This window comes from Triticum aestivum, chromosome 4B (assembly GCF_018294505.1).
Source record: "Triticum aestivum cultivar Chinese Spring chromosome 4B, IWGSC CS RefSeq v2.1, whole genome shotgun sequence".
NCBI lineage: Eukaryota > Viridiplantae > Streptophyta > Magnoliopsida > Poales > Poaceae > Triticum > Triticum aestivum.
In genome coordinates, this window is record NC_057804.1 from 11530053 (window position 1) to 11545037 (window position 14985).

At 41.7% G+C, this 14985-nt stretch overlaps 1 protein-coding gene across 1 annotated transcript; it reads right to left on the minus strand.

Moving 5' to 3' along the window:
• Window positions 1-8926: 8926 nt before the first annotated feature.
• LOC123090562 (uncharacterized) lies at window positions 8927-13692 on the minus strand. Its single transcript, XM_044511879.1, has 10 exons — window positions 13376-13692; window positions 12919-13111; window positions 12677-12834; window positions 12408-12553; window positions 11310-11372; window positions 11100-11192; window positions 10442-10603; window positions 10223-10320; window positions 9993-10144; window positions 8927-9629 (listed from the first exon to the last, which is right to left on the minus strand). Exons 1-10 carry the CDS (start codon window positions 13593-13595, stop codon window positions 9313-9315), a joined length of 1602 nt encoding a protein of 533 aa, XP_044367814.1. The 5' UTR covers window positions 13596-13692; the 3' UTR covers window positions 8927-9312.
• Window positions 13693-14985: the final 1293 nt, after the last annotated feature.

The following is a 14985-nucleotide window of genomic DNA, read 5'->3' on the forward strand; positions in this document are numbered from 1 at the left end:
GGAAAACCCTAGCAGTAGCACGTGTTTAAAGCATATCAGTAGCGCGGGGAACAGCGCTACTAGAAGGCGCTACATCTAAAGGTTAGCAGTAGCGTGTGTTGGACCACGCTACTGCTATATCGAGTTAGTAGCAGCACTTTCTACTATGAGCGCTACTCGTAACTAGTAGTAGTGCTTCTCCTATCACGCGCTACTACTATTATTCCGTATTTCTTTTTCATTTCATGTTGTATTCATACACCTTTATACAAGTTTTCATACCGCGGCAATTTAGAGAATGTTTTTACATCATAATGAGTTATTACATCGCTGCGAGAAAGAACCGGGGACTAGTTTCAAGTGGATGGACATCCACTTGAAACTAATCCGCGGTTCTTTCACCCAATGATATAATAAATATCATCATCATCATATCATTAACAACTTATCATCATAATACATCATTGTCATATAACACCTCCTCATGATCATCGTTTTCATCAATGAGACATCACATACAAGTTGGTCACTAGACATAATCACAACTAGTCCTCATCATCAACTCCCATAAACATATTGAACCTCATAGAACCTACTACATTCTCTTAGGACCTACTATATTATCTTAGGTAAAATAGCATAAAACAAGATAGCCCCTGACTCTCCATTATGGAGAATGGAGATTATCATGTCTCCAATTCTTGCCTTTCGCACAATGTTTCTTCCAAGAACCTCCTTACGACTGTCCATACATTTTTTCCATTCTTTGATTATCATGTGTTCACCGGTTTTAGAAATCTGGTATGGACAGGTGAGATTCGTAGGACGACCTGGCTGTATGTTCAAAACATCAAGGAAACCATTCTGATACATCAAATGAGGCACACAATCCATTGGGATTTTCTGTTGAAAAACATAGTAATAACTTCATAGTTAGCAATGTAGTTCAGTTTTAGAAGTATGCAAAAGATGCACGGATGTTGTAATAGTAAAAAATCTTAGGTTATCTCCATGGAAGTTATCGTGGTTCAACACGTGCACTAGTGGCACGTATTGAGCATAATTTGGAGGGGTTCGATAACTCAATTTTAGTACAATATGCGACCAGATGATTTTTCTCCTGATAAGTTAACTCAGAGCCATTGGTGTAGTTGGTTATGTCTACCATCTTCTGCACATTCTTTGAAGAATGAAAATAAGCTATCAATGGAAATAAGCTGTCAACTATTTTGAAATAAACAATATAAATTACTTAATAACTATGTTTGAGGAACTCACATAGCGGTAGAATTGGAAGTGTATCAACAAGGACCCAAATGTTCAAATTGTCTTGGTCGATGTCAGGATCACCAAGATTCATGGTGACAAACATACCCTCTTGAAAATCATACATCTTGCAAAGTTCTTCCCAACCCGGGCAACCAAAACGGGATACGCTCTCAGAATTGTATAGATTTACCTCAAAATCCATACCGTGATGGGTCCTTAGGTTAATTTTCTTTGTTTCATTCCTCTCATGATCTTGAAAACCCATTCTCTCCAAGACATAGTGTCTTGCATGGCATGGGATGGGATAAGCTAGTCGAATTGTAAAAGACGAAAAATACACGTTGAAGTAGTAGAAGTCGAGCTTATTATGAAAAAAACACTTTGCATCGTAGCTTACTGTATCACAATCGAAGGCCTCCTCGAGCTTAATGCTGAAGCATCGACCTTCGTCCAGGTGAGGCCTGTCGCAGAAACCCCGTTTGTCGCCACACCAGGAGCACTCCCCCGGACCTTCTTCGTCCGACGACATTTCCTATGTTCATAATTCAAAGATTAAACTTGTACAATTAAATATATGTACTACAAAAACTAAATTAGATAACTATTGTTCATCTCGGGTTGACTATCGGTCTATCGAGTCTTTTCTTGAAAACCCTCAGCTCACGTGGTGTATATATTCGACCGTCGGTGATGGTAGCTCCTCCTTTGGTTCCCGAGTACATTACACCAAATTGTCTAGCACAAGGGAACGAAGGAGAACCTACCCCCACGACAACAGTCGGGATTCTTCGTCCTCTCATATATGGTGGAGACTCTCCCTCGCTGATTCCTCTCTGACATTTGCGACCGTCGGTGATGGTCGTTACTCCTCCTTCCCCTAGTGCATAACAAAGGTCTAGCACAAGGAGAAAAAGGAGAACCTACCCCCACGACAACAGTCGCGATTCTTCGGCCTCGATAGACTTAAAGTCAACCTGAAATATCGTTTAATTATCTTTCTAGAAAATCCAGGCCACTCGATATTTCCTACATATTCTAGCACAAGTCATGCCAAAATTCACGAAAAATCCCTGGCATGACCTTTGCTAAAAAAGGACATATCAAGCGCCTGAAATTTGCCGGAAAGGAAATTAATCAACACTCCGACAAAACATAGGCCACTCGGAGGTGTAACCTGCAAGCATGTCCGGCCACTTGAGCAACACAAGATATACATGTTTTTATCTACATCATATCTTATAGGACTCATATTGACATGGAGATTTGGCATTTCTCACCTCGAGGTCGGAGGGGGTCGGTGACGGGGAAGACGGCGGGGATGATGGAGGGGCTTCTTGATTTCTGCAAAAACTAAAACCCTATAAGTTATCACTAATATATCCTGAATAGTATCATACATATAACATCACTAATACAACTAAAACCCTAGCGAGCGACGGGTATAGACGACGAGGATGTGGGATAGGCATCATCGACGTTGATGCGGGAATAATTGCTTAAACTAAAAAATAACAACAAATGTGACATGTTCAACTAGTTATATTAATTCAACTAGTTCTTACTAAAAATAAACTTACTGTAAATAAAAATAAACTAGTTCTTTCTAAAAATAAACTAGTTCAACTAGTTGTATTAATCTTCTTACTAAAAATACATTAGTTCTATTAATTCAACTAGTTCTTACTAAAAATAAACTAGTTCAACTGGTTTTATTAATTTCCTTACTAATTATTTTAAACACTTACTAAAAACAGTAAAAAATGCATTATACAAAAACTACAGTAAAAACAGAAGAAAAAAAAGAGATGGAAGGAGGAGGGGAAGGGAGAAGAAAGGAGAGAGGAGGAGGGGAAGGAGGCCGGTGGGATCGGAGCAGGGAGGGGGCAAGGGGAGGAGGGGCGGGCCGGTGTAGGAGGAGAAGGAGGAAGGGGCGGGGTGGAGGGGGAGGGGCGGCCGGAGGAGGAGGAGGGAGGGGGCGGACGAAGGAGAAGGAGGGAGGGGCGGTGGGAGGAGGGCGGTCGGAGGAGGAGGGGGAGGAGGCAGGAGGGAGTACCTCGGTGGAGGAGCAACGCGGTGGTGGTGGACGACGGGTTCGGCGCGGGCGAGAGCGAGTGAGAGGGAGAGTGAGTGAGAGGGGTGTCAACCGCTCCAGGATAAGGTAAGTAAGTAGTAGCGCGTTTCAGAGACACGCGCTACTGCTACGGGACGTAGCAGTAGCGCTGGTTACGCATACGCGCTACTGCTAAGTGGGGCTAGCTATCTGCGTCCATTACAAACATAGCAGCAGCATGCTTTCCAAGAATGCGCTACTGCTAAAGTAGTAGCAGTAGTGTCGTCTATCTAAACATGCTACTACTATCCCAGTTTTGTCCGGCGCTACTGCTAAGATGTTGTGTATAAGGTTTTCCCTAGTAGTGTGTCCTCGATGTTCTTGGAGATCTATTCGATATAATATTCTTTTGCGGTGTGTTTGTCGAGATCAGATGAATTGTGGATTTATGATCAGCTTATCTATGAATATTACTTGTTTCTTCTCTGAATTCTTATGTGCATGACTTGATATCTTTGCAAGTCTCTTCGAATTATTTGTTTAGTTTGGCCTACTAGATTGATCTTTCTTGCAATGGGAGAAGTGCTTAGCTTTGGGTTGAATCTTGCGGTGTACTTTCCCAGTGACAGTAGGGGTAGCAACGCACGTATTCTATTGTTGCCATCGAGGATAAAAAGATGGGGTTTTCATCATATTGCTTGAGTTAATTCCTCTACATCATGTCATCTTACTTAATGCGTTACTCTGTTCTTTATGAACTTAATACTCCAGATGCAAGCAGGAGTCGGTTGATGTGTGGAGTAATAGTAGTCGATGCAGAATCGTTTCAGTCTACTTGACACGGACGTGATGCCTATGTTCATGATCGCCTTAGATATCATCATATCTTTGCGCTCTTCTATAAATTGCTCGGCAGTAATTTGTTCACCCACAGTAATATTTGCCATCTTGAGAGAAGCCACTAGTGAAACCTATGGCACCGGGGTCTATTTTACATCATATTAGTTTCCCATCAACTTCCCAATTTCTGTCGTCGTTCCTTATTGCGAAGTCTTTGCTTTCCAATCTATAAACCAAAAATACCAAAAATATTTACTTTACCGTTTATCTATCTCTATCAGTCTCACTTTCGCAAATAACTGTGAAGGGATTGACAACCCCTTTATCACGTTGGGTGCAAGTTGTTGATTGTTTGTGCAGGTATTCGGTGACATGTGTGTTGTCTCCTACTGGATTGATTATACCTTGTTCTCAAACTAAGGGAAATACTTATGCTACTTCGCTGCATCACCCTTTCCTCTTCAAGGGAAAAACCAACGCAAGCTCAAGAGGTAGCAAGAAGGATTTCTGGCGCCGTTGCCGGGGAGATCTACGTCAAGTCAAGCCATACCAAGTACCCATCATAAACTCTCCTCTCTTGAATTATTATTCACCATTTGTCTCTCGTTTTCCTCTCCTCCACCTCTAAAACGATTTTCGAAAAGATTTCCTTTGGGACACCAAAACGGTGAGTAATAGTCCACGAAACGGGTCAGAATTGGCCAAAACTGTGAGTGTTAACAACACACACGTCAACGCACCCCGGGGATCATCAACCATGGAAATCGCTATGCGAACCCAAAATGGTGAGTAATAGTGCAAGAAATCGACCAAAATTAGCCAAAATTGTGAGTGTTGATGACCGACACGTAAACGCGCCCCGGGGTTCGTCAATCGTGGAAATCACTTCGGGACCCCAAAACTGAGTAATAGTCCAAGAAACGGGCCAGAATCGGCCCAAACTGCGAGTCTTGACGACCAAAATGTAAGCACATCTTGGGGTTCGACAACCATGGATATCGTTTTGGGATCACAAAACGGTGAATAATAGTTCATGAAACGGGCCAGAATCGGCCAAAACTGTGAGTGTTTATGACAAACACGTAAACGCACCCCGGGGTTCGTAAATCGTGGAAATCACTATGGGACCACAAAACAGTGAGTAATATTCCTAGAAACGGGCCAGAATCGGCCCAAAGTGTGAGTGTTGATGACCGACACGTAAGCGCACCTTGGGGTTCCACAACCATCGAAATAGATTTGGGAACCCAAAACGGTGATAGTCCAAGAAACGGGCGACAATCAGCCAAAACCGTGAGTGTTGATGACCGACATGTAAATGCACCTCGGGATTCGTTAATCGTGGAAATCACGTTGGGACCCCAAAACAGTGAGCAATAGTCCACGAAATGGGCGAGAATCGGTCAAAACTGTGAGTGTTGATGACCAACATGTAAACGCACCCCGGGGTTCGTGAATCATGGAAATCACTCCGGGGCCCCAAAATAGTGAGTAATAGTCCAGGAAACGGGCCAGAATCGGCCAAAATTGTGAGGGTTGATGACTGACACGTAAGCGCACTTGGGTTTCAACAACTACGGAAATCGCTTCGGGACCCCAAAACAGTGAGTAATAGTACAGGAAACGGGCCAGAATCGGCCAAAACTGTGAGTGTTAATGATGGACACGTAAACGCACCTCAGGGATCGTCAATCGTGAAAATCGCTCTCGGATCCCAAAACGGTGAGTAATAGTGCACGAAATGGACAAGAATCGGCCAAAATTGTGATTGTTGATGACCGACATATAAACCGTGAAAATCACTCTGGGACCTCAAAACTGAGTAATTCAAAGAAACGCCAGAATCGGCCAAAACTGCGATTGTTTATGACAGACACGTAAGCGCACCTTAGGGTTTGACAACCATAGAAATCGCTTCGTGACCCCAAAACGATGAGTAATATTTCCTTTTGTGAGCACATAGAAATCTCTTTCTCTTCTTTTTTGTGGGAAGAGTACATACATATTTTTTAAGGACTATAATATCGGCGACTAGAAGAGGGCCAATCCAACGATCGTTTCATCAGAGGAGCATCTCTCGGCGCACGTTTCGCCTCCCTTGATTGTTCGTCGGGGGATGGCTATGGCGAACCTCGTTGGCCCGGAGGCCAGTTTACTGTTTTCCCAAATGTCGTGAACAAAAAAAACATACTTTCTTGTAAAAACAGAGAAAACATAAATGTAGAATTGCCATGAACAAAAAAACACATTTTCTGATGAATAACAGAGAAAACATAAATATATAATTGCCGTGGTATGAAAATATAAACAATGTTGTGTTACTTTATAAAACTGTCATTTCTTTATATTATTGATTTACAAATGGTATGATTAAAACAATGTGCCGTGTGATCTGAAAAATAGATTTCTGAATGTGCCAAAAAAGCCATGTTTTGGAGAAGATTTTTTTTCTTTATTGTTGCCAAGGATGAGAAACACAATGCCATGGCGTAATTTTTTTTATTATTGGGTCCATTGTGCAAAAAATATTAAAAACGTGTTTCATTCAAAAATATGCCACACTTATAATAATAAAATTGTCATCCTGATAATAATAAAAATGGCATGCCAATAATAGAACTGTCATCATGTTAATAATAGAAACGCCATCCTCCTTAAAATAAAAACGGCATGTTACTAATAACAAAAATGGCATGCTCTTAATCATAAAACCGTCATCATATCAATAATAAAATTGCCACATTATCTCTATCTCTACTACTTAAAAAAAGTGTAAGGTTCTTATTTCACCTCTCTTTTGTCTAACCTTCCTTATATATGTCTCACTCTTTCCTTTTCCTCTTTGATTTTTTTCTCACATCTCTTACTTTTCTCCCATCCATTCTCCCTAAAACATAATTAATTGTCTCATTTTTTATTAACTTACCAAAAAAAAGCATATTTTGTTTGGTAAGTAATTAAATTCTTACCAAATAAGTACTTAACAATAAAAATGCAGGTAAATCATGGTGATTGCATACAAAAACTTGATAAAATTTTAGCGCATCAATATCATAACAGATGCGTGAGCTAATCTACTAGAATGTTTATATTCCCGTTGCAACGCATGGGCAATTGTCTAATTTGTTATTAAAATGTCATACTCTTAGTAATAAAACTGATATTTTCTTAATAAAAAATGGCATATTTGATAGCTGCTATTTGGCTCCCGGGCTCATCTGCTCCCGCCATGAACAGTACAATCAAATAAACTACTAGAAATTTTCAAAAGAATTTGAATTTTTTTCATGGAAGATACTTTGATGTGTGAGATTCATGCCAAATTTCAACTCATTTGGACTCTGAGTAGCTCTCAGTAAAAAAGACAAATGTGGATCTGTGAAATAGTTTACTGTTCATGTACCGTTCGGACACATCGTTTTTTTGCTGAGAGCTACTCAAATGTCTGAATGCGTTGAAAATTGGCATGGTCCTCACGCACTAAAACATCATCCATGAAAAAAAGGACAGATTTTTTAGAATTTTATAAGTATTATTAGTTGAATTTAATTTTCACCGGGGCACAGAAATGGATATTCATCATATTATTATTACTCCTTTCGTCCCATAATGTAAGACGTTTTTTGACACTACACTAGTGTTAAAAAACGTCTTACATTATGGGACGGATGGAGTAATTATTAATAATAAAATTGTCATGTGAAAAAGTTTTATATATATATATATTATTATTAATAAACGTCTTACATTATAGGATGGATTTTTCATATATAGGACAAATGTTTCCTACAAGCAGTATATGTATATTCCATGAATAAGTGATGAAATTTCCCAAAAAGCTTCACATTGGGGGCATTAAGAAAGGACCTAGAAAATGCCATGCTACCTATAATAAAAATGCACATGGAAAGTTAAGAAAAATTCCCCTCTAAAATAATAGTGATTTTATTCTTTTAAAAGGAAAAAATGATTTTCTTATTTTTCCTACAAGCAGTATATGTATATTCCATGAATAAGTGATGAAATTTCCCAAAAAGCTTCACATTGGGGGCATTAAGAAAGGACCTAGAAAATGCCATGCTACCTATAATAAAAATGCACATGGCAAGTTAAGAAAAATTCCCCTCTAAAATAATAGTGATTTTATTCTTTTAAAAGGAAAAAATGATTTTCTTATTTTTTTAAATGAAAATTCAAATCTAAAGAATTTAGGTTCAAATACATAAAACAAGTTAAAGTACATGTTTCCACAAAAACTGTTTCAGCCCAAGTGGTTGCGCCTCTCCGCAGGATGTCTCGAGTTTGAATTCCCCCACCCGTGCACCTCACATGAATTTTTTGGGAGAAAAAAAAAGGCGAGTGTGCTAGACAAATTGAAATAGAGATATCAGTATCTTCCAATCTTTGGCTTCTTCCAATCTTTGGCTTCTTCCAAACTTATCCCAACATTCCTCCAGGAAACAGTTTACAGCAACCAACTCCAGTTGATCTACATGGCGGCGGCCCTGCATCAAGATCTGTGCGACGGCACATAAGGCGTTCGCCAAGGTTGATCCCTTGGCGAACGTTCTCATAAAATCAATGCTCAGGGCAGAACTCTACTGAACCCCTCAGCCCAGCCCAAGTGCCATGCTGAACTTGGGAGAGGTGCAGGTCGCCATCGATGAACAGAGAAAACATTTAAACAGAGAAAACATATTTTTGAAGGACTCTAGTAGCTGCCATCCATCAGACCGGCTCCAAAACAGTTTTGCTTTGCATAACTCGACATGGCACATGCTACGTAGCTAACAAGAGATAAAAGATCCTTGGAATGCCACTCACACACGTGAGAATGAAACAGGAGATGTTCAACAAGACAATGGCAAGATCCCAACAGGATCGACCGTCCCTAATCCATCGAATGGCGCGGAACCAACACCGGTCCACATCCTCCGATGCATCGACTAAAATCTAAAGATCCGCCAGCTAAACCTAACATTAGTTGAACTGAGACATGATGGTGGTTAACCAGCTACTAGCCTACAGTCACCAAGCATTCTGCTGCAATGGCGAAGCATGTAGAAACGATGAACGTCCACCCCCTACTGCTACCAAGTTTACAATCCTACTTATACACATCGTCCGCAAAAGCAGCACGTCGAGCTCCCTACAGTTTTAGTCGGTGACTGGCATCACGTAAACCCGCTCAACAGACCGGAAGCTTTTCCGCCTTTCTCAGCTTCTTCGGAAGAGCTAGAGGAGCTCTCGATCGACTCGTCCTCGGACGCGTCGTCCCGCTCCACCCGCAGCCGGTGAGCATTGTCAGCAGCCCATTGGGCGAACTCTGGGGTGGCCGTGTGTACCATCAGTGCGTTTCTGGTCGATTCCTCGGTGAACTCCTCCCATTCTCTCTTTGAGTATTTCCGTGGTTCGATGTTGTGGAAGGTGGAGTAGTAGTCTTCATCTTGATTGGGTGCTACCCTCTTTCCCATTGCTGAGGGGACCAAACCTGCAAAGCAACAACAAGAGTTGGCTAGCTATTATGTCAAATGCTTCAATGTGTCAAAGTTGATGGTTTTATAGGTCTTCTGGAGTTAAATATATGCCTAAAAGATCATTAGTTCGTAGTACCAAAGACAAGCAGAGAGCAGGGATGCAAATGGGTAGCCTGAAGGATACTCACCGAAGCTCCGACCATAACTAGTTCACTTGAATGAAGTAAAAATTACACTAGTCAGGGCCAGAGGGCACCAACATCCATCAATTTGCATCCTTAAATATTTCGAGGTTGCTTTTGACTTATGGCAGTTTCCTATAAGTACAGTACACTGGACTCACAGTAGTATGCAGAACATGATACTGATTACTTTACCTCCATTGGCTAAATTGTTCCAACCATACTGTGTTGTTGTGGCTCTTCCAGTACCCGCCCCTGATGATGGACTTAAGAACTGGACCTGGCGAGTGTTGGGTGATACTTGAGTAAACCTTGGATGAGAAGGCACATTTAATTGTTTTCGCTTCCTGCAGCAGAATCAGCATATTCAGGGTTTCAACAGCAACAGTAAATTCACAACAGTAATTAACTCAAGGGACACTCACCGTGCTATTGGCTTGTGAACTTTCTTTGCCGTCAGTACAGAGCAAATCCACCAGCTAGCAACTAGAGCAGCCGATGCTAGAATAGGGTCCAGTGTGCTCTACAAGACAATGTCAAACATAAACTTCAAAAGACAATAAAATCTGATGTAGGCATTGACCAAGATTCAGAGTCCTCATAGATGCATGAGAAGAATACTTAGCGTTTGAAAATAAGCCCACCTGCATAACAAAGAACATTGCAACAACACGCATAGCCCACTTTACAAACTGTGCTATCCCGGCATCAACACTGCCATCTTTTGAAATGATAAATCTCCTCACCATCCAATAGCCAAAACCAGCTCCAGTCAAAACAACTGCTACCAGCAGAAAGATTGAAACCTGTAATTCATTTCAATATTTTTTATTATTTGAAGAGCTTAAAGATTACTCATAGTGGCAATAAGTATTATTACTAGACAAGACAATATAATGTGAACCATTTCTGACAGGAACAATAATTGAGAAGTCAGAAGATTGCTAGCAAATGATATAATACCATGCAAAAGGGCGAACAGAAACTAGGCTAAATCATATCCAAGGAACTAGGTCAGTCCATCACAAATATGGACAACAAGGACAAAGCAATCCATTCACATGTCTTCCCCACACTCAACTGTACTTTCATAATTATGCATTTCTGTGATTGCATTGAGCTAATTAATTCTTGATGCAACATGTGGCTTCTGGGCCCATGTGGCCATTAGATATCATACCATGCTTATCCTTTTCTATTAATAATATACTGTAAGAGCCTCTCATGCTGTTTGCTGGGTAAAAAGAAGTATTATTCGATCACCAATTCTATAGTTGATACTTGGATGGATGAATTACTTACAGGGTTGTGCATCTCCTCGCTCAAGCCAAAGTTTTCCAGAATAGAGGCAACCATTGAGGAGAAGTAGTGTGCAGCATAGGAGCCAACACCCAACTAAATATTGGAAAAGGAATGAACAGATATCAAGAATTAGAGAGAATATATTCAGATAGGCATACTTATGGTGTAATAAAATGTTATAGCAGAACGCTGACGATATAGAAAACTTACCACAGATCCATAAATTGTAAGGTAAAATAAACCTTTTTTGCCCATCGGTAGCAGTTTCATCCCCTATAACGAGAACGAGGTCAGAACATTAAGGGAACCAATTCTCCATCAGCAAATAAATAGAAACCTGATTGAGAATGACTGTTCTTTATCATAAATTGTAACAAGGGCCACACTGATAACTTGGCATCATGTGCACTGAGCAAAAATTACAAACTGGGGGTGTAGAGTTTTGATTACTGTAACATCAAATTAAATCAGTAACTAGTTATCTACAAGAGTAGAGAACAAACAAACAAACAGGAACATAATAAAAAATTAACTCCCTCGTCATAAATGCTCATGATTCCCCAACCAGCAAAATCAGTACCAGTTACAAGAAAATATTCCGTATTAAATGTACTAAAGTAAACACCAAACTTCGTTGTTGGTTGGTCAATCAGACCCTCGCACTGATACACTAAAAAACATCAAATGGTTCAAACACTGATGACTCACAAGATGCTAGTCCATCTGTACACCACCTGATGCTACAAGGAGCTACAAAGTTCAATAAAATAAGAGACGCCGTTAAGGTATTATCCTACAAAGCTCGCTGTTTATGTCTAAATCACCAAGATGGACCTGACTTTCAAGTATCTGTACAAGAGAACTCGGATACTACTACGGCATGGTTGATCAAGGGACTATTGAATTACCATAGTGCTATGTTGAATCTCCATCAAAATCAAGTTTACAGGGCATAAGTATCTTGCTTAATGAAGTGTACTCAAGTTTCTAGGTTTGCTAAAAAAAATATCAGCATTAACACTTTGCATATAACTGCAAGAATCCTCATGGTGCCAAATTTTAAACTTGATTCATGGTGTACTCTACTTGAAACGAGCATAAATATCAAAGCCTATTTAACCTGCATCCATGCACCTTACATGTACTTAAGAATATGGAACATCAATCAACTAGATTAATAGAAAAACACGTTTGAGGAAGCCTTGAAAAACAGGTCATCTTAACATAATGCATTAATTTCATTTCACTTCTTTTAACAATGAATCTTTATCAAGAGAATCATAAACAGGTATTTGACTAAAACAATACCTGGAAAAGGACAATCAGCACCACAAGTAGGATTCCAAGTGCCATAGAGCTGCTATAGTAAAAAGGTGCCCATTTACTAACGATGGGTGACAGGAATAACAGGACAAATCCAATACCAAGGCAAGCTAAACGCCACTTCTGAAGCTCTGCAAATTTTGATTACAGGGAACAAGAATGAATTAGTATTTCAGAGAAAAGGGCAGATACATATGCCCTTAAATATGTGTGACTGGCAGAAAGAGAATAGTTTCAGGAAAAGAAATCCTTACCTTCCTGAATGGAAAGGCTGAAGACAGTAGATTTCTTATCAGTCAGTTTCACATCAACATATCTGCTGGCATATGGAGACTTCACAGCATTCCACATGCCACCTTGCAGAGCTTGCCATTCATCCATCTCACATTGGCACAAACCCGTAGAAGCATTCCTGCAAATGAAAGTTGCTTCAATTTGCTGCATACTAGCAAAGATGCATATATTCTTTCTTTTTTTCAGACAATGCAAGACTTACCCATGAAAGCAAATCTGTATTTTCCAATGGAATTTTTCTGGCATTGAATGAGAAACATTCATTCGAACATGTATTTGATTTGCGTAGCTTTGAAACTGCCACCTTGGTATTCCAGAAATGCGGATTCGCTCACAAAAGATTCCACCCATGGACGAGGGAGCAAAAGTCACCTCTGGATTTTCGAAACTAACATCTGCAGTAACAAATAACTAGGTCAACAATGGTACAGGCGTGTGTGAACAAAAAATCGCTACAAAATCCTATTCGAAAACGAAGTCCCAACCAACAGTCACAGCCTACGGGAGAGGGGATGCATCCCGAAGGCAGGCAGGACCGCGCAAAAACCCTAAACCCTAGCGGGAGGCCGTAATCGATCCCCGCGCGCTCGGGCGCGCGCAGCACAAAGTCAAATCCGAGCACAGAGAGCGGTCGCGGAGAGAGTTCGGGGGGCGCGAACCTTTGAGGGGGCGGCCGGACGCGGCGTCGGCGTCGTGGGCCTCGCCGGAGGAGAGGATGAGGAGGGCGGCGAGGGAGGTGAAGAGGAGGAGCGCCGGGACCGTGCGCCTGGGCGGCGACTGGGAGGAGGAGGAGGCGGTGGAGGGAGGGCGCGCGGAGCTGGCCGACGAGGAGCAGGCGGTGGCGGCCGGCGCCGGCGCGGCGGCTGCGGCGGGGGCCATCTCCCCCCGCGGCGACGGCGGCGCTTCTCTTCCCACGAGTTTAAGAAAGCCGCTTCATTTGTGGGGGGAAGCGTGGGTCTACCAACTTGTTTCTTCTCTGCTGGATTTATTACGAGCAGCCGAGGAGTATATATCTAGTAGTATTAAAAAAGGAATTATAGTTTGACCGTTGCAAATAGATAGACACAAGATTTTATGGCCGTTCAAAATAAAACTTGCATATATTCCCAAATACAAACAGCTAGGATACCACTCGACCAAAAAAAAAGAAGACCAGAAACGACTAAAATCAACAGACTGTCTACACCCAACCTACAGCCGCCTCCCTCAACCGACACATGCCCCTGGGCCCTCCCATCGGTCTCCGCCTCTCCCACAATCCAGTCTCACCCTTCCCTACCGAAACCCCCGCTCCTTCATCTTACCCAGCACCCTCTCCCGTTGCGCCAGATGTCGCCAACTGAGCTCGTTGCTGCAGACCCGGGCCGTGCTGCTGCAAGGCGACCACGGCGTGCTGCAAGCTCCGCCTCCCTATGCTTTGTTGCCTGAATCTCATGGCCATCGGGGAGTGCTTCAAGTGGATGTTGTGAACGCAAATGACGGGGCGGTTAGGGTTTTTTTGGGGCGGTTGCGTTGATTCGATTAGATTTTAGACAACCCATGATGACTATGATCAGTGTACAATTGCTAGGATTTCTAGGATTGCTAGTATGTGTTCATGATTATGATTAGTGTAGAATTGCTAGGGTTGCTTGCCTAGAATGTGCATGATTATTATTTTTGTGGAAAGTTATTAGTCCTCTTTTACATCCCGTCAGGCTAATGTTGCGATGGTATCCAACAATAAAGGTAAGGAGATGATGGGTGGGTGTAGGGTGATTGATACTATTTTTGAGGAATCATGAGTTGTGGTAGGCACCGCCTTCTAATCGTATCAAAATCAATGTTGATGCCAGTTTTGTGAAGAGTATCAGTGCAGGGGGAGTGTTGACGTCGTCATTTCGTCTTGGGGCTTTATTAGGTTGTGCTCCAGTGTGGACGAAGCAGAGCTTCGGGCGTGCCTGTCTGGTCTTTATATCGACATTTCTCTTCACTTGCCTATTTTTTTGGAGACTGATTGTGCTTCTGTGACCTCTTTCCTTGCAAATGAAAACCTTGACAGGTCCTCGTTGGTTGATCTTAAAAAGGAAGTACTTAGCATCATCCATAGAACCCACAAAGCAAAATAGGTCATCCACAAAATCTTGACAGGTCCTCGCTCCTTGCAAATGAAAGCAAGGAGCTTGCTTGGCAAACCCTAACATGGGAACTGTCCGCCCTGAAAGTTATAAGAACTTCCCCTCCTTGGCAAGAGAGAGCTCCTTGTGGAGGATCTCGACATCTTGGGTCT